This window comes from Podarcis tiliguerta, assembly GCF_965153285.1.
Source record: "Podarcis tiliguerta genome assembly, chromosome: 17".
Lineage (NCBI taxonomy): Eukaryota > Metazoa > Chordata > Lepidosauria > Squamata > Lacertidae > Podarcis > Podarcis tiliguerta.
The window spans coordinates 32,189,464-32,209,515 of NC_139550.1; the positions used below are offsets into that span (position 1 = coordinate 32,189,464).

At 46.4% G+C, this 20,052-nt stretch overlaps 1 protein-coding gene across 1 annotated transcript; it reads left to right on the plus strand.

Annotated features, from left to right (window-relative positions):
- Positions 1-1,919: 1,919 nt before the first annotated feature.
- LOC310667695 (uncharacterized protein) lies at positions 1,920-16,485 on the plus strand. Its single transcript, XM_083420548.1, has 12 exons — positions 1,920-2,043; positions 2,286-2,362; positions 3,962-4,096; positions 5,121-5,238; positions 9,203-9,253; positions 9,976-10,053; positions 10,980-11,036; positions 11,492-11,551; positions 12,704-12,768; positions 13,919-14,000; positions 14,489-14,547; positions 16,198-16,485. The coding sequence occupies exons 2-12, from the start codon at positions 2,319-2,321 to the stop codon at positions 16,409-16,411; spliced, it is 963 nt and encodes a 320-aa protein (XP_083276674.1). The 5' UTR covers positions 1,920-2,043; positions 2,286-2,318; the 3' UTR covers positions 16,412-16,485.
- The last annotated feature ends 3,567 nt before the right edge of the window (positions 16,486-20,052 follow it).

The window sequence follows — 20,052 nt, forward strand, 5'->3', positions numbered from 1 at the left end:
ATCCCTGACCACTGGCTATACTCTTTGGGGCTGGAGGCATACCCTCCAACATTCTGCATGAAAATAGGGACATTCTATGCTTTAGAATTGTTGTTGTTTAGTCATTTAGTCGTGTCCGACTCTTTGTGACTCCATGGACCAGAGAACGCCAGGCACTCCTGTCTTCCACTGCCTCCCACAGTTGGATCAAACTCATGTTAGTAGCTTCAAGAACACTGTCCAACCATCTCGTCTTCTGTTGTCCCCTTCTCCTTGTGCCCTCAATCTTTCTCAACATCAGGGTCTTTTCCAGGGAGTCTTCTCTTCTCATGAGGTGGCCAAAGTACTGGAGCCTCAGCTTCAGGATCTTTCCTTCCAGTGAGCACTCAGGGCTGATTTCCTTAAGAATGGATAGGTTTGATCTTCTTGCAGTCCACGGGACTCTCAAGAGTCTCCTCCAGCACCATAATTCAAAAGCATCAATTCTTTGGCAATCAGCCTTCTTTATGGTACAGCTCTAGAATGTCCCAATTTTCATGAGCCCAAAACATCAGGAGGACAGCAGGCTGGAGAAGGTTGGCACAGTGTTCAAGGTTTTTTTCTCCCAAACAAGTCAGGATTTGGGTTTAAGGCTGGCTAGCAGTCCTGGCTTGTTAAGAAGAAACAAGCCACAAGCCCAGGTTTTAATGCAACACTAAGCTGTTCCCATCTTGGCTTGTTTGTCCATTTGCGCAAAGCAGGAGAGAACAGCCACTGTTTCATATACACATTGCGATCATGCAGCTCTGCCTGCTCTGCAGGTGCTGAACAAGGAATAAGAAGTGAATGCTCTCTTGGAGACTTACAGCCTCCTATCTAAACACTGAAATTGATTTCAAGGATCCTTTGTGTACATTCTGGCCTAGTTCTGATAACAGTAAACTTGTGCCTAGTTAGCATTATTTCTGGTAGCCTGTGGGAGCTCACATGGGGACTTCTGCAAGACAAATAAATCTCCCCCCCCCCCCTTTTATTACTCACAATTATATATTTACATCATAGCTTTACATCTTACAAGCATACATATTCTTTGTTTTCAAAGTATATTTGTGATTATTATTGTCATCATTCTTAAGTCAGCAGATATTTCTACACACAAAACAGAATAAAGATGTAATTTTAAAATCATAATATTCTTCATAAATGAATGACTTCCCGCCTCTTCCATTTTGTACCAATAAACTTACTGCTTATATTCGCCTATTGTCTTTTTATTTATAATATTGTCCTTTCTATCAATTTTCCTTTTATGTTTGTTGTCTACAGAAACTACTCAAAGGCCATTACTGTTCTCAGATTGCAGCAATAAGACAAATAAATGATTGCACTTAGAAAAGCAGTATGTAGGATGTCTGGGAAGGGGCTAGACTAGAACCCTCTTTCCTGATATGGATTTTATTTGTAGAAGGAGGATCCACCCACACTTGCAGTATGAAGGGGCAGAGCTCATGTCTACCACATGAGTGAAAATCAGACTTCTGAGGCAACCATCTTTCCTGTTTAAGCTGTTGTCTGGCAATTTAAACATTGTCTCACACAATTTATGAAAGCAAACCGTTTATATCATAATTAATCTCCCAAACCATAATTTCCATGTAATTTTAACACACTTTAATTGTACAAAACCCACAAAGATTAAAGATCTCGGTTAAGAAAATGACGGTAGCAGATCAAATAGGAAAGCTGTCTCAGATGCAAAAGGTTGAATCTCTCAAAAGAGGAAGAAATTCCACAACTCTGAAAACCACCAATAATGCCTTTCAAGAATGCCTGTGTACAGGTCTTATGAATTTGGGACCCACAGATGGGATAGCCAAGAAACTTTTAGCTAAACTTAATCATAGTAGGACACCAAGTAGGAGATGCATTCAAGGCCAGAGTGTCCGAGTTCAGGTGGTTGCTAAGCAACCTGTGGCTATGTGATGGTAACTAGAGCTCAGTGATGAATCTCAGAAGATCTGTTCAGATGGACTGCATGTTGGCAATAAATTGATGTCCCAATAGACTGGCTCCTATTTGCCAGAAGTAAATGCCTTGTTGTTTCTTCTATAAATAACTTGCAGGAATGGATATGGCATTTTTGTGGTCCTCCACTTTCTGTTTTTTGTATTTCCATCCTTGGGGGTTGTGTGGTGGAAATTTTCCCTCTTCCTTTTCAACTTCTTCCCCCCCTCCCCATCCAAAACAGCACAATCAGCTAACTTTCCCCCCCTCCCGCCGGTCTCTCCAAAGTCCATGCTGGCACATGTGTTGATTTTTTTCTCTAGAAAAGGAAGTGACCGACTGAGGAATTGAGCATCATGGATGTGGCACCAAGTCAAGACAACAAGCTGAAGCAAAGAGGGTACGTTTCCTATAGCTTTCACTTTGTGGCTTGAGAAGCTGACAGTGAGCAATGTATGACCCAATATTGCAAGTGTGTGCTAGAAAGCAGCTAAGCAAATGTAGAGCATTGAGGGTGAATGAGATGTGATCCACACCTTTAGCCCTTGTGCGGACTGAACCAGACTGGGGCTGCAGAGTACGGAAGGGTCTTTTTTACACTTTGTCCCACCACAGCCCACCATCGTCCTGATGTGAATTAGGCTGCAGTAATTTCCCTTCCATTACATACAGCAAGAGACGTGGGTGGCGCTGTGGGTTAAACCACTGAGCCTAGGACTTGCTGATCAGAAGGTCGGCGGTTCGAATCCCCACAACGGGGTGAGCTCCCGTTGCTCAGTCCCTGCTCCTGCCAACCTAGCAGTTCGAAAGCACATCAAAGTGCAGGTAGATAAATAAGTACCACTCTGGCGGGAAGGTGAACAGCGTTTCTGTGCGCTGCTCTGGTTCGCCAGAAGCGGCTTAGTCATGCTGGCCACATGACTGGAAGCTGTACGCCGGCTCCCTTGGCCAATAAAGCGAGATGAGCGCCGCAACCCCAGAGTCGGTCACGACTGGACCTAACGGTCAGGGGTCCATTTTTACATTTTACCTTTTTACATACAGCAAACATGGTGGGGGGTGGGGGGGAGGGATAAATTCAAACAACGGCAAATAGTCTAAACCTTACCCCTGCTGTTTATTTGTTTTTAAACCACCCAACCACAAAAGGGATAAAGACATGAGTAACATCTCGTATACTTTGATCCTGGAAGTACAGAACTAGTGGTTTAAAATCATTGTCCAGAGAATGGGTGCAGAGGGGGTTCTTATTAATGAAGGGTCAACTTCTCCATCAATAGTTTGGGAAGGAAGGCCAACTGAATGCATTTAACAGAGTTAAATCACAATATAAAACACTCAGTTTGGTAGAGCAGGTAAGGGACAGCTAGAAGCACAGAATCCTAGAACTGTAGAGTTGGAAGGGACCCCACAGGTCATCTAGTCCAACCCCCTGCAATGGAGGGATCACAGCTAAAGAATCGCTGGCAAAAGGTCACCCAACCTCTGTCAAAACAACCTTCAGTGAAGCAGAGTCCACGGCTTTCTGAGTTGGGGAAGAACTTTTTTTTCACCTTATCTTAGGGTAGGAAAAGGAAGCAACAAATTCAGTTTTTAAGAGGGTAGATTTACAGCCTGCTCGTATGCAAGCAGTTTTGGATGTGGGGAGCAATTTTTGTTTGGGGGACAAAAATGGCCTGAGGGGAAAGGGATAAGATTCCTGGCCTTTCCAATATCATGCCAGTCATTCCCTTGCTTCTGTAGCCTCAGCAACAGCACAGTATGAAATAAAACAGACTAACAAGAATAATGGAGGTACATAATGTAATATCCCCTACTCTGCTTTCATATTTTGTTGGCCAATTGCACCAGATTCTTCTGGTTGTCCAGCCATTAGTTGTCTGTCTTTAGGCATGAGTTGAAGTTGAGGAGCCATCACTTTTGCCATCTTCGGGGATTCTACAATGGTTCTTCCACCAACCACTCAGTCCTCACTTAGTCTCTCCCTATCTAAACCCAGAAACTTTGAGGAAGAGAACGCTTGGCTGCAGGAGTGGATCCACGAAGAACTTGCACATGGTGAAGTCTGGCAGAACCAATATGAGGCACTCTTGGGACATCAGGCCCAGCTCTGCTCCTTGCTGCAGGCCAAGAGGTGAGAGGCTCTCAGAGCGGGCACCCAAAACTAGGGATGCGAAAGACATAAGACCCCCAGCGAGATCAGCCCATTAAGTCCAGCATCCTAGTTCTCACTGTGACCAACCACATGCTGGTGGGAAGCCCACAAGGGCAAGAGGACAATCAAGTTCTCCTTCTGTTAGGCCGCAGAAATGGGGATCCCATGGCATACGGCCTCTGAATCAAGAAGGTGCCTATAGCCATCGCAACCTGAAGTCATTGATGGACTCATCCTCCAGGAATTGGCCCAATCTCCTTTTAAAAAGCCATCTAAACTAGTGGCCATCAAGTACAATCTGCAATTTGCAAAATGGAGATGAAAACGCTAATGGGCCCTAATTGTAGTGATCCTCTAAACAGCCCCTCCAGATCTTTCATGAGAGATTTCATCTGGGAGTGGAGTGGGGTGAGTACAGTTATGGGGACAGAAGGCTGCTACTAGCAGGATTAAACACATTCGCTGCCTGGGTGTAAATAACAGGATAAATGCAATTTATGAGCACTGTCCGTGGCTGCTCTAGATTTGCTTACGAAGGGTGTGTTTTATTTCCAGTTAAGTTTTTTAGGCTGTTTGGTGCCTGAACATTAGCCAACCTTCACAGGAAGCAGCAGCAACTATTCCTTTGGCTGGTATCAATACAGTGGTGTAAGCGCTGGTTGCCGGTTGCCTGATTCGCACCCCTTCAAAAACTGTGTACTAGGGGCCACGGCTCCAGGGCACTCTGCACACTACACCCCTGTGTCAATAGATTTTTCAGCCATTTCCCCATTGTTGCACTGAGTTGAAAAAGAGATGCACTGTTACAAAGGATGCTGGAATATATCTCTTGGATTGTGTCAAGTAGATGCTCGGGGTAACAGAACATATTTTAGGCAGACAAGTGAAAGAGACAGGAGTCTCTGGCAGGGAGGCTGGGGCCTTACTGACTAATGGTAGAACTACTTGCAAGGTCCTGGTGCACTCGATCCTGGGGGATACAGCTGACTCTCCCCCTCTGCAGTTTTGAACCCCTGGAGAAGAAGACCCGGACACTGCAAGAGGAGCTGGAGGAAGCCCAGGACGCCCTGAGGGAGTTCCAGAACCGAAGCCGTCAACGCCAACTGCGCATCCACAAGCAAGTGAGACCCTTGCAGGGAATCTTTGGGACTCCTTTATTCTCTCCCCCCCCCCCGACTCTTTGGTAGACGTTTGTACAGTCATTGTTTCATGGAAAGAAAGAGGTGTGGGGACTGGCTTTGTGGCATGAAGCTCTAGGCACTCCCTGCAAATTTTTGCTGAGGGGAGGGAAGGTGCCACTGGAATGGTCCCACGGATGAATTAGATGGATGTTGCATCCCTTTAGCTCAGTGGTTTTCAACCAGTGTGCCGTGGCACCCTGGGGTGCCTAGAATGATGGTCAGGGGTGCCGTGGGCAACACTGGCCTCTGTCCCTCTTTCCTTCCCCTCTGGTGTCCTCTCCCATCTCTGCCTCCCAAAGGCTTCCACAGCTGTTTGGTGCAGCAGCCCTGGCTACAAGCTCCTCAGGCAAATGGTGCCTCTGGGGCTGGCCAGGGGGTGCTGGTTGCCAGGAGCTAAGGTGGCCTCGAAGGAAGCAAGCAAGTGGGCAAGGGAGCCCAGCTAGCCAGTCCACCAGCCCTTGCTGTTGGGAATGGGCAGACAAGCCCCAGGCCCCTGTGGGGCAGTGTGAGGAGGCCCCTCTTTTTGGGGTGGGGATGGGGGACTGAAGTAGCAGCTCAGAGGACTCCCAAGGAGAGAGGAGAGGAGCTGAAGGAACACTCCACAAGGGAGGGTGTTTGAAAAAGAGCGAGAGGCTGCCAGCTCTGCAGGCAAGGGGTCAGCAAACGTTTTCAGCAGGGGGCCGGTCTACTGTCCCTCAAACCTTGTGGGGAGCCGTACTATATTTTGGGGGGGGAATGAACAAATTCCTATGCCCCACAAATAACCTAGAGATGCATTTTAAATAAAAGCACACATTCTACACATGTAAAAACACCAGACAGGCCCCACAAATAACCTAGAAATACATTTTAAATAAAAGGACACATTCTACTCATGTAAAAACATGCTGATTCCCGGACCGTCCATGGGCCGGATTTAGAAGGTGATTGGGCTGGATCCGGCCCCTAGGCCTTAGTTTGCCTACCCATGGCGTATCATAACTGGGCTCCTGAACTCCACAGGGGTGCTACAGAAAAAATGTAGTTGATCAAGGGAGCCGTGGACTCAAAAAGGTTGGAAACCTCTGCCTTAGCTGTTTAGAATGTCAGTCTTTTAGCACAGAAATCCCATTTTTTGCCTTAAGGCAAACATTCACAGTCCTTCTGTTCAGTAGTGTCTGCCATTGAAAGTCAGCACCACCCACCTTGCTTTGAAGAGGGTGACTTCAGGGAACATCAGGGGGGAAAGAGTAAATGCATTATCAAAGATAAGGACCAATTACCATATGCTGATTTAGTCTAAATGCCTACTTCAGGAGCGATTGGTGTAATTCAATACCTCTCACGATAGCACCTGGCTATCACGGGTGTGTCTATTCAGGAGCTAACTGCTGTTGGGTAACTCTCTTCTCATTGCACAGAACTGAAGGCAGGCGTGTGGGAAAGTGCCAGCCAGCACTGACTTCTATGAACAAAGGAGGGCCATCAACATGATAGATAAGCAAGCCAAGCCTTAACAATATTATCATAACCCTGTCTGTGGCATTCTTATTTTATTCTGCTTAGGTCAGCCCAAGTTCCAATGGTGCTTGTCCTCCTGGAAAGGCCCTTTGTTCCATGTAATGAGTTTAACAATCACCCCCACAATTTAATCAGGACAGCTTCTTGCCTTTTTCCAGTGTGTTTGCCGGAGGGATGAAGGGGGGCGGGGCGGAGATAAAACAATCTTGTTCCGTTGTGTTGTGTCACTGTTGTTTATAAGCCTCCTTCCAGTCAAAAAATGGCCCCCAGTGGTGGATCTCAGACTTTTCCCTTTAGTGACCACTTGAAAATTGCTGAGGGTCTTGGCAGACCACTAAATTATTTTTCTGACTGTTGTAACAGTGATAATGCACTGTGCTAGATGCTGTGTGATTTTAATTATATTTTTAACAGCATGCCACCTGAACGAAACTGGTCTGCAGACCGCAGTTGGGGAATCCGTGTTTTAGAATCAACAGTTAAAGGTTTTGAAGTCCAGTGTTTTAAACAGTACTTAAAAGTGACGGCACTTTATTTTGAAATATTAACGCAGCAGACGTTATTATATACTGTTGTTTTCTGTGTTTCGCTTCTTAGCTCATAGCTTCTGCTTCTTCCTGGGTCCAGAGATGTTGTTTTCTATTTTGCACATTTCCCCAGCTCCTTATCTGAATTCTTACATACATTTTAAGAAAAAACAAAACTAGCATTTGGAATTCAGCCTCTGGCTAAGAGGAACCTTCCATCTGTGCAAGATTAAAGGATTCCTTCCCTCCCTCTGCATACTGCACTCCTTCGCCCTCCTAAGCCAATTTTGAGGGGGCATGACTCACTGAACTGATGGGGTTTATAAAAATGAATCTCACCCAATAGATTTCTATGATGATACTAACAGAGTTCAGTGTTAATTAAGCACCTAATTTATTTTTAAATTTGCTTTCTTTCTCCTGAGCTGGTGTAACATGATGGAGACACTGGAAGTTGCCTAGTGCCCAGTCCTCCTAGCTCAGGACTGTTGGCTCTGACCAGCAATGGCTCTTCAGGCCTGAGGGGGAAGTCTTTCCTAACTCTGCCTGAAGACATTGGAGGACTAAATTTGGGACTGCATGCTAAGCTAGTGCTCTGCTAAAATGAGGAAATAAGGTACCTGAGGTTACAGACATCTCAGGTTACAGACGCTGCAGGTTACAAACTCCGCTAACCTGGAAGTAGTACCTCGGGTTGAGAACTTTACCTCAGGATGAGAACGGAAATTGCGTGGCAGTGGGAGGCTTCATTAGCTAAAGTGGTACCTCAGGTTAAGAACAATTTCAGGTTAAGAACGGACCTTTGGAACGAATTAAGTACCGTAGTTACTTGAATTTACTACTTTGCCCTAGAGAAGACATTTCAACCCTAGGTCCCCACATCTGCAGAATACTTCTACTTACTTTATAGTATTGCTGAAGGATAACAAAATGTTGTACGTGAAACAGAAGTGCTATGCTGTATAAATTCTGATCACGCTCGGGGGTAAAATATAAGACATTCACTCCAACTAATGAGTATGTACAGCAAAAACAATAAGGCACATACAGCTTCAAATAGATAACACCATGCGATAATACACATTTACTTTGATATCACATCTGTACCATAAATTTAAAGTACCACTTTAACAGTCATGACTCCCCCCCCCAAAAAAAAAAAAGAATTCTGGGGACTATGGGCATAGCCAGGATTTTTGTGAGGGGAGCAGGACTTTGTTGGGGGGGCAGGACTTTTTGGGGGGCAGGACTTTTTTGGGGGGGCAGAACCAATGTGATTGGTCAGTTATTTGTATTGTTTTACTTGATAGGGCAGCCCCCCCCTTGGCTAAGCCTTGCTGGAAACTATAGTTTGTGAAGGATGCTGAGAGTTGTTAGAAGACTCCTATTTCCCACACAAAACTATAATTCCCAGTGTTCCCTGGGAAGAGGGATAGGCTGTTAAACCACTCTGGGAGGGGAAATAGAGATCTCCTAACAACTCTCAGTACCCTTAACAAACTACAGTTCCCAGGATTCTTGGGGCAAGCCACAACTGTTTAAAGTAGTATCATAGTACTTTAAAATGTATGGTGCGGGGGTGTGGGTGTGGGTGTGGCAGGAGGGGAAAAGAATTGACATAGAATTATAGAACTGTAGTGTTGGAAGTTCATTTAGTCTAACCCCCTTCAGTGCATGAATCTTTTGTCCAAAGTGGGGCTCGATTCGAACCCACGACCCTGAGATTAAGAGTCCTCCCCGTCCCATAATCTGAAAGGGAAAGAGGAAAATCTGTGCAGGTTTGTGTGTTTGAATAGAGCAGACTACAGAACTCAGTCTGATCTGTCTCTGGGAAGCAAGACTTAGTTAGACCTTTCCATCTCTTCTCTAAATTACAGCAGAAGGAAAATCAGAGAATGGCTGAGACTGTTAAAGAACTGGAAAAAAAGGTGAGAGCTGCTTGATGCGGCAAATTTAGCTGGGACCAACCAGCATAGGTTCCATCCGTCTTCCTGAAGGCCTTGGTTGTCCGTGCAGCAGGATCAAGTCATTAAACTTTTCCTAGATGGTGCCACTTCATACTGCAAGTGAGGAATTCACATGTTTGAGTGGTGACCTAGCCAGCAAAGAACCAAAAACTAATTGCAAGTAGAAAATTAGCCAGTGGCGTAGCGTGGGTTGTCAGCACCTGGGGCAAGGCAAGTAATTTGCGCCCCCTAACCCGTGGATTTGCGCCCCCTAATCCTAACCCCCAGATGTTGCGCCCGGTGCGGCCGGCCCCCCCTGCACCCCCCACGCTACGCCACTGAAATTAGCAATGCCAAAGACATGGGTTTAACCTTAATCCAGGCCTGCTCTTTTTCTGTGTGCAGTCAGTCCTTTTCACAAGCCAGCATTTGAAAGTGCTCACAGTGCAAGCACACCATTTGGGGCCCCCAACCCCTTCAAATATTTTATTGGTGGGGCAAAGGGACCAACTCTACTTAACACTGTGCAAGTTTTAACCGCAAAATGTCTCAAAATGATTGCTGTCCTAGGTTTCAGTTCCTTAAGCGCGCTTCTCAGAACTGCTTCCCTCCCATGTGCCCAATCATGAAATCTTTTGTTCTTACTATAATTGACTTGCATATTGTAAAGAAATCAACTTTGACTTGACTATCGTTACACAAAGGTCTTCAAGCAACAGTTGGAGGAGAAGTCCAACAAGGATATCCTAAAGGAGCTGAGAACAGAAGGCAATGAGCTGAAGGTGAAGGTCACATTCTTTGTATGTCTTTGTATAGGGACCAACTGATGGCTCTATATCAATACCTAAGGCAGATGGGGAATCTGCAGACATCCAGATGTTATTGGACTCAAACCCTCATTGGCCACATCCAGCATGGCCAATAGTTAAGATGATGGGAGGCATAGTCCAGTAACACCTGGAGGGATACAGGTTCCTCACCCCTGACCCTGAACTGTAAGAAAAAACAACAACGCAAACCCAGGAACAACGGTAGAGCCTAGAAGCTAAGTACTCCTTCCGATAGGATAGTTTACCTTCCCGCTGCAGCGGTACCTATTTATCTACTTGCACTGGTGTGCTTTCGAACTGCTATAGCTAGGAGGAGCATTCTGGAATGTGTTGATAGTAACATACTTTGGGATATTAGTTTTGAGAATGGAGGCATTAGAAGTTAACAAAGGTATTCCTGCTTTTGTTGGTGACATGCTTGAGGGTGTGCTTTCTGCTTTTGGAGCACAGGACTTTGCTCCCAACTTGCTCAGAGGGTGAGAAATTGAAAGGAGGTTTCCAGGGTTGCATGCCAACTTGACTGGGACAGAAATAGGACCCAAAGGCAGGGGTAGCCAGTCCTATGCCCTCCAGATGTTCAGAGAATAGAATTGTAGAGTTAGGAAGGATTCCAAGGGTCATCTAGTCCAACCCTCTGCAATGCAGGAATCCTGGCCACAGCCATCCCTGTTTGGGCTTGAACCACCAGTCTTCTGGTTAACAGTTAGATGCACTGATTTATTGCACCACACTCCTTCCATAATCCCTGGCCTTTGCACCTGGCTACCTCTGATCTAAAGGAATAGAAAACAGCTCATATGGTAAGTGGCTGTGCATTTGTGTCTGAATGACAAGGTTGCTAATGCAAGAATGTTCTCTTTTTTAACCTTACTCCATAGAGGCACTTGTCTGAATGGGAGGCCAAGTGGCAGGCAAAGAACGACAGAATCAGACAGGTAAACTCAGATGTATTTGAGCTTTCGATATACACATGTTCCCGGTGGTAAGTTAAGGCAACTTTGTCTCTTTGGCTCAAGGAAGGACTTAATGCTGAAGCAAGGCTCAACTCCACAAACTACTCTCAGGATCTCCTAGCTGCTACCATGGCTTGGACAACGGCTCTTACGATTTATTTGTAGGAACGTGTTGCAAAGGAAGTGCAACTTGAAGGCAGCATCTAAGGCTGGAAACAGACTGTTTTTTTCATAGTACTTAAGTACATAGTACATAAAAGAGGGTGTAATTTTGAATATACAGAGATGAATAATATCATATTTTTCCAGACCCTATATCATCACTAGTAAGATTGGTTTAGTCTTTAAGGCTAGGAGGAATGTTAGGGGTTGAGGAAACTTTGTTGTTGTGGGTGGAACCTGAACAAAAGAGTTCTGTTTTGTTATGGGTGTTTCAGAGACAGCACCAGATTGAGAAACTCAGCACCACCATTCAAGGATTGTCTCTGAAGAGCCAGGTATGCCCAACCATCCCATAGAATCATGGATTAATAGAATCATAGAGTTGGAAGAGGCCCAACGGTCATCTAGTCCAACCCCCTGCAATGCAGGAATCTCAACTAAAACATCCTTGACAGATGGCCACCCAACCTCTGCTTAAAAACCCGCAAGGAAGGAGAGTCCACCACCTCCCGAGGGAGTCTGTTCCAATGTCAAACAGCTCTTAGTGTCGGAAAATTCTTCCTGAAGTTTAATTGCAATCTTCTTTCTTCTCACTTGAATCCCTTGGTTTGGGTCCTACCCTCCTGATCATGAGAAAATATCAACCATATCAATCTTTCTTACGGTCCAGAGACCCAACGAAGTGTTACAAAGCAATGCACAATTCAGACAGCCTACCTCCAGGTTAAACAAGCATTTTGTTCAGACTTAAAGATAGGGATCATTGGTTCTTGCAACCACCGATAAAAACTTCGCCACTGCTAATGTTCTAGCGTTTCTTCAGTCTTCCAATAGGAACCTAACATAGTGAGCCTCTGATTTTCCCAGGAAAGGTACTAGCAAGGGTAATATCAGTTCAGCCCTGGCTTGCTCGTATTTCGCACAGTGCAGCAAAATATGTTTTATGGAATCAATGTCTTGATCACACAAGCAAAGTCTGTCCAGGTGGGGAACTCCTCTCAATCTGCCATCCAACACTGCAGAAGGAAGGACGTTTAGTCTGGCGCATGCGCAGTCTGTATGGGCTGCGCCGCCCATATGGCTATCATATCTCCTCTCATATCTCCTCTGCGCCGCCACTGGCTATCATATCTCTTCTCAGTCTCCTCCTTACCAGGCTAAACGTACCCAGTTCCCTCAGCTGTTCCTCATAAAGCTTGGACATGCCCTGGCAAGTTCAAAGTAGTTCCAAATTAGTTCCCATACTCTTGGGAAATCCAGAACTTTTTTTACAGGCCAAATCATTGGACTAGGAAATATCATTAATCCTCGTCCCCAAAACCATAACATATAATATAGTACTCAAATTCTCCTGTCTCCTCCAGTTCATGGCGGATAATTGAGCCTGCAGCCTGACTGAACTGGAATTCAGAGAATGGAGATTTCTAATGTGTAAAAAACAGGTGTTGCTTTTTTTGTTTCTGTCTCTCTTAATTCCAACAACAAAGGAGCTGCACAGAAACATCACCCTCTTGGAGGACAGTGTGATGGAAGCTCAACAGGAAATGGCACTGTAAGTTTAAAGCAATAATGGTTGCTTATGGTGAACTGGAGAGGCAGACTGACTAGATGAGTGAACTGTTTAGCTAGCATGGTCTATGTTTATGATAATGTTTTATTCTCTTGCTAATTATGCTGTTTTAAATGAGGGCCTTCTCGGTAGTGACACCCACCCTGTAGAATGCCCTCCCAGCAGATGTCAAGGCAATAAGCAACTATCTTACTGTCCAAAGACTTCTGAAGGCAGCCCTGTTTAGGGAAGTTTTTAATGTTTAATGCTGTATTGTGTTTTTAATATTTGATTGGGACCTGCCCAGAGTGGCTGGGGAAACCCAGCCAGATGGGCAGGGTATAAATAAATAAATAATATTATTTCCTTTAGTAATGTTTTCTTTTGACACACACAGTACATATTGTTAAATTTGCTACATTAAATATGCATTCCGTAGTTGACCGCCTTTGGAATGTTTTATTTTGAAATAACTTTAAGATGATAATTTAGTTTCCTGTTAAATATGTTGCTTTGAATGTATACTTTATATCTGTCTTTCTTCTGTAATTTTGTATTCTGGATTGTTTTATTTGATGTTTAATGGGGGTTGTAAACAGCTTTGACCCCCCCCCCTTAAAAATAAAAAGCAGTAATGAAATGAAATGATGATGATGATGTTATGACAGAGGCCTGTTCAAACCCACCTGAGTGGCCTTGGACAGGGCCCTCAGAAATCTCACCATCCGGGAATAATAGTTGCAGGCACCAGAGGTTGTTGAAGGTGATGAAGTGTTCTCTCCCACTTTAAGAATATAAGCTGCCTGGAATTTGTAGAGCAAAAACAGACATCCCTGGGTGTATTTCAGGGTTACCTGTGTGTTTTCTCTTAAAATGCAAGTGTTTGGGGTTAGTATTAAAGTTTGCTACAGTGTGTGTGTGTGTGTGTGTGTGTGTTTGGGTAAATACTGCATTGGGGACCTACAAATCAACGTAACATTCTCTCTAGGGTTCAAGCAGAATCAAAGGGGAGAAAGAAGGAAGTACAATCAAAGTAACTATGTTTTGGGCCCACAATATGCCATCGCCGCAGTGTCCGTTCTTGTCCTGCCTTCTGTTTTGCTTCTTTCACAAGCTTTTCCTTTTGGAGATGTAATACTATGTTCTGTTTCAGATTCCAGAAAGAGCTACTTTCAGAACAAGTGGGGACCTCGAATGGGGGCTTTCTTTTAGAGGAGCGAGCATGTGACCAGATGGTATGAGGGGCACCAATTATATGCACAAAGTGCAGGGGGCATGTGAGTCAGGGGACGTGACCTTTGTGGTTTACGTGACATGTTTATGGGCTCAAGTCAGTGCCATTCTTGGGGTTCAGACAGAATGTAAGGGGGAAATGATAGCATATAAACCCTGCCTTAGTACCCCAGAAACTTCAGAATTCAAGCAGCACAACTGAGGTAGCAGGGAATCAAATCCTTCAGTGTTCAACCTTGCCACATTTCTTCCTATCTGACTCCTTGTTGCCAAAAGGAAGATGCAAAAATATCGATCAGTGGTGGGAAGCCTGCGGTCCTCCAGATGTCGATGTATCTGGAAATAAAACTCATTCGTGGTTCACTGCAGGGGTGCCAGATTCCACGCTCTAGGGGGCATTCTTGGTCTACAGCAGAATATAGGGCTTTTCACAGTACACATGCTCAGCCGATCACTTGAATCTCAACATATGCTTTTTTTGTTCTCCCAGAAAAGGCTTCCATGTTTGGAACTAAACAGAATCAGTTTCAAAGAGCAGCTCCCTTCCTGGTAAGTGATCAAACGGATTATCAGAGAATATCATACAAACAAGGGAGGACACAGCGGGGTGAGAATTTCGGGGTGAGGAGAAGAAGGGAAGGCACAGACATTGCGCGCTGATGTGGTCGGTTGGTGGTTTTCAGGCTGTGTCCAAGGGAATATTAGCATTCTTGCAAAGATCAGGGGTTTCTCAGAAAGAAGATACTGAAAAGAAGGATCCCCTGGAGGACACATTGTCCATACAATCAGGGCCGGATTTAGGTTTGATGAAGCCCTAAGCTACTGAAGGTAATGGGGCGCTTTACATGTACAGCTGTCCTTTGTCAACAACAAATTGTTGCTGTTTTTTGTGTTGAATATATGCTATATGGTAATTTGTGGACCTAATAGGTATCTGAAGACACTTGCACATGCTACCATGCAACCAGTCCATGCAGAATGTAGGCATCCTATATATAGAAATGAGCAAACCAGTGATATTTTAGGGAGCAGGCTAGCAGGCGGGGCCCATTACTTACATCATAGGAGCCTACACAACACAAAACACTGTTGCTGTATGTGGGTTTTATTTTATTTGTTTTTTATCTTATATTTTGGAAATGTACACCCAGTTTTTTCCCCTTTAAATTTTTTGGGGGCCCCAAGAGAGTGGGGCCCTAAGCTATAGCTTGTTTAGCTTATATAGTGGTACCTTGGGTTAAGTACTTAATTCGTTCCAGAGGTCTGTTCTTAACCTGAAAATGTTCTTAACCTGAAGCACCACTTTAGCTAATGGGTCCTCCTGCTGCGCCGCACCACCAGAGCACGATTTCTGTTCTCATCCTGAAGCAAAGTTCTTAACCCGAGGTACTATTTCTGGGTTAGCGGAGTCTGTAACCTGAAGCGTATGTAACCCGAGGTACTACTGTACGTAAATCCGGCACCGCGTACAATACAGTGGTACCCCGCAAGACGAATGCCTCGGAAGACGAAAAACCCGCTAGACAAAAGGGTTTTTCATTTTCTGAGGTGCTTCGCAAGACGGATTTTCCAAAGGGCTTGCTTCGCTAGACGAAACAGCCCTGCCTCTCCTGTCATGGCGACAGTCGCACGCTCGCTTCCCCGCTCCTCCGGCTCCCTCCCACCTTCCTGCCGACCTTCCGGCTGCCTCGCGCTGCTGCCCACCGCCCTCGCGCACTCCCCTCAGGAGCCGTTGCCGCCAGCAGCCAGCACTGCAGCCGGAGTCGCGCTCCTGAGCCCCGCCGCCCTCCAGCAGCCGTGTCGCGCGGTGTCCACAAGGCGCGGGTGAGTCCAAGGACCGGCTGTGGCAGCTGCCCTGCTTCTCCCCACCCCTCCCCGTCGTGGTGCTTCGCAAGACGAAAAAGCTCGCTCTACGAAAAAACTCGCAGAACGAATTAATTTTGTCTTGCGAGGCACCACTGTACTGTCTCCTGCAAATGAGTGTTAGGTGGGCTCAAGGGTATAATCTCAATTCATGTGGTAGACCTGACCAGCATGCTTTGTGAACAGTTTGTGTGCCTTACTTAGAACACTGCTCAGAATCCCTTGCAACATGTAGGTATTTCTTAGCAAACAAGAGCTCCCCAAAGACAGAACCACCGAGAACCCAACCATCTTGTGCAGCTGACTTTGCGTTTGGTGTCTTGTTTCTGCTTGTAGGTCATTCTCCTGCATCTGTCCCCAGCGCCCAACTCTCCGGGATGCATGTAGCTTGCTGTGGGCATTAGCCAAGGCCTTGCTCCTGATCTTGCTGTTGGCTGTGGGCTTCCACTTCCTCCAAGGCTGGTTCTCCAGCCAGCCATGTCTGCAGATCTATTCAGCTCCTTTGCTTTATATCCAACCCAAAAGGTTACTGCCCCCTTTAACTTCGTGAAGGCAACTAGGCTTCTGTGGTTGAATGTCCTTTAATAAAGTTTAATAAGAAGAAATCTGAAATCCACCATCAAACATCTGTCTTTGTGTGGTTGAGTTTTGTTTTAATAAATAGGCGGGGGGGGGAGGGAGATTGAATTTATGGGTTAAAATTACAATAAAGGTGATTCCGACTAAACGTTAGGAAGAGACCTCCGACAGTTGAGATCTGTTTGACAGTCGAATGGACTTTCTCAGAAGCTGCTTGACTCTCCTTCATTGGAGATTTTTAAGCAGAAGTTGGGTGGCCATCGTGTCATGGATGCTTTTGTTGAGTTTCTTGCATTACAATGGGTTGGACTAGATGACTCTGGGGATCCCTCTCAACTCTACAATTCCATGATTCTAAATCAGGAGTGTGCTGTGGGGAGAAGAAGGCATTGACTCACCCCCCCCCCAGCCCCAGCCCAGATCAGAATCCCCACCAACATCCTCCATCTGCTATTTATAACAAAAAGAAATTAATCCAGAATGTGGCAGCTAGACTGGTGACTGTATAACACTGGTCCTGAAAGACTGAATAAATGTGTTTTAATAATGATAATAGCATGTAAGAGATGAAGAACATCACCGTAGAACAACTTATCACACTGGTTATCATTAGTGAGGAGGACTGAACGCCCTTTGGGGGGGGGGGCCGTGTCGGATTTGATGAGTTTCCTTGACAGGCAGTTGAGCTCTTTCCTCGACAAGTTGCTTCTCCAAGGCCTGAATGTTCCCAAAAGAACATTATACTGTTTTGGGGGGACAGGGGGCGGGCTGGTGTGGAGGACTCCCTGGTCCTGAATGGGGTAACTGTGCCCCTGAAGGGCCAGGTGCGCAGCCTGGGAGTCATTTTGGACTCACAGCTGTCGATTTTGGACTCACAGCGCAGGTCAATTCTGTATCCAGGGCAGCTGTCTACCAGCTCCACCTGGTACGCAGGCTAAGACCCTACCTGCCCGCAGACTGTCTCGCCAGAGTGGTGCATGCTCTAGTTATCTCCCGCTTGGACTACCGCAATGCACTCTATGTGGGGTTACCTTTGAAGGTGACCCGGAAACTACAACTAATCCAGAATGTGGCAGCTAGACTGGTGACTGGGGGCGGCTGCCAAGACCATATAACACCGGTCTTGAAAGACCTACATTGGCTCCCAGTACGTTTCCAAGCACAATTCAAAGTGTCGGTGCTGACCTTTAAAGCCCTAACGGCCTTGGACCAGTATAACTGAAGGAGCGTCTCCACCCCCATCGTTCTGCCCGGACGTTGAGGTCCAGCGCTGAGGGCCTTCTGGCGGTTCCCTCTTTGCGAGAAGCAAAGCTACAGGGAACCAGGTAGAGGGCCTTCTCGGTAGTGGCGCCCGCCTTGTGGAACGCTCTCCTATCAGATGTCAAAGCGATAAAGTTTTTAATGTATGACATATTAGTGTATGTTTGGTCTTTGTGGAAGCCGCCCAGAGTGGCTGGGGAAACCCAGCCAGATGGGCGGGGTACAAATAATAAATTATTATTATTATTATTATTATTATTATTAATTATTTGGGGAATTATAGGGACAGCACTACCTAAACAGTATAGAAACTTATTCATGTATGCTACTACAGCAGCAAGAATGTTACTCGCCCCAAAATGGAAAGAAGCAGAAGTCCCAGCAAAGGAAGAATGGATATGAAAACTTATGGAATAAAGAATAAGAAATCAAGACAACTTTTTATAAAATAATGGAAATGGTTTATTGAATACTTGCAGATAAATTGTAAACAGATAAGAACATTGACAGGATTATTGTAATAACCTACAGTTTCATAAGAGTACCGTATTTTTCGTCCCATAGGACGCTCCGTCCCATAGGACGCACTTAGTTTTTTTGGGGGGAAATAAAGGAAAAATTTTTTTCCTTTATTTCCCCCCCAAAAGCAGGTCCGGGAAACCGAACCAGGTCGAGGAACAGCGGGGTGGCGGCGCTGCGCCTCCCTGCTGTCCCCCGAGCTTGTGGGGCTGGCCAATGTCTGCCTGGGGTGAAGGGCGCCCTGAAGCAGAGCGCCCCTGGCGCCAGGCAGCAGGCTGCTATCCGCAGCGTGGGGAGCGCTGCAGGGAACTCCTGGAGGGCTCCCGACGCTGCGGGTGTCTGCCTGGCGTGAGGGGCGCCCTGAAGCAGAGCGCTCCTCGCGCCAGGCAGCAGGCTGCTATCCGCAGCGTGGGGAGCGCTGCAGGGAACTCCTGGAGGGCTCCCCACGCTGCGGGTGTCTGCCTGGCGTGAGGGGCGCCCTGAAGCAGAGCGCCCCTCGCGCCAGGCAGCAGGCTGCTATCCGCAGCGTGGGGAACGCTGCAGGGAACTCCTGGAGGGCTCCCCACGCTGCGGGTGTCTGCCTGGCGTGAGGGGCGCCCTGAAGCAGAGCGCCCCTCGCGCCAGGCAGCAGGCTGCTATCCGCAGCGTGGGGAGCGCTGCAGGGAACTCCTGGAGGGCTCCCCACGCTGCGGGTGTCTGCCTGGCATGAGGGGCTTCAGGGAGCCCCACCCGCTGGGAGGCAGGCTGCTATCCGCAGCGTGGGGAGCCCTGTGGGGACCTCCCGCAGGGCTGCCTAGGGTGCGGACGTGTTCCCCAAGCGCCGGGCGCTCTGCTTTCAGGGCGCCCGACGCTCCGGGAAGCAGGCTGCTATCCGCAGCCTAGACATCCCTGCAGGACCTCCCGCAGGGCTGCCTAGGCTGCGGATGTCTTCCTGAAGCCTGGAGAGCGAGAGGGGTCGGTGCGCACCACCCCTCTCGCTCTCCACGCTTCAGCGAAAGCCTGCATTCGCCCCATAGGACGCACCCAGATTTCCCCTTCATTTTTGGAGGGGAAAAAGTGCGTCCTATAGGGCGAAAAATACGGTATATATTTAAAGCAGATGAATACATGAGCAAATTAAGTCAATTTGGATATGCAGAAGATATTGAAAATAAACGTAAGGAACTGAAAAAAGAGGGGGAATGAAGTCAAGTTTTGAAATGTTAAAATGACTGTAAAATTATTGGAATGTATAAACCTGAAAATCATAAATTGCATATATATATGCACACATATGACTTAATGATCTGACAGCAGTTTTGAAGTTGGTGAAATGTATAAATCTGAAAAGCATAAATATAATGTTATGTACTGAGTTGAATAGGATCCAAAATGCAGCAGTCTGATTGGTCCTAGAACAATAGGATTCCGAATGCAGCAGTCTGATTGGTCCTAGAACAATAGGATCCAGAATGCAGCAGTCTGATTGGTTCACAGGAGCCACCCAATCCAGCTCCAGGTGGAAGTGAATCCACAACCTGATTGGCCTACAGGAGAATCCTGGAATTAGCCAATCACGTGCGGCCCATTGTGTAAATAATGTATATAAAGCAGACATTCTGGGGGAACTTCCATTCCTCTTCACTACTATGAGCTGAATAAAGAGCATGAAATCCGCTCTGGACTCTGAGTATATTTCAAATAATAATAATAATAATAATAATAATAGAACTTTTGCGCACAAAAAAACCAGGACCCCCGCCCTCTGCGCGCGCCTGCCAGGCTCCCCCGGCTCCCTGCCTTTCCTCTAGGGGCGCCCGAGAGCGCGCCCGCCTTCCCTCCGCCGTGAATCAC

Excerpts from the sequence above, each read along its gene's own strand:
- LOC310667695 (XM_083420548.1), top strand. The coding sequence starts at position 2,319 with ATGGATGTGGCACCAAGTCAAGACAACAAGCTGAAGCAAAGAGG. Across the intron at positions 12,769-13,918 it reads GCTCAACAGGAAATGGCACT|ATTCCAGAAAGAGCTACTTT; the intron begins GTAAGTTTAAAG and ends GTTCTGTTTCAG. Across the intron at positions 14,548-16,197 it reads AAAGAGCAGCTCCCTTCCTG|GTCATTCTCCTGCATCTGTC; the intron begins GTAAGTGATCAA and ends TTCTGCTTGTAG.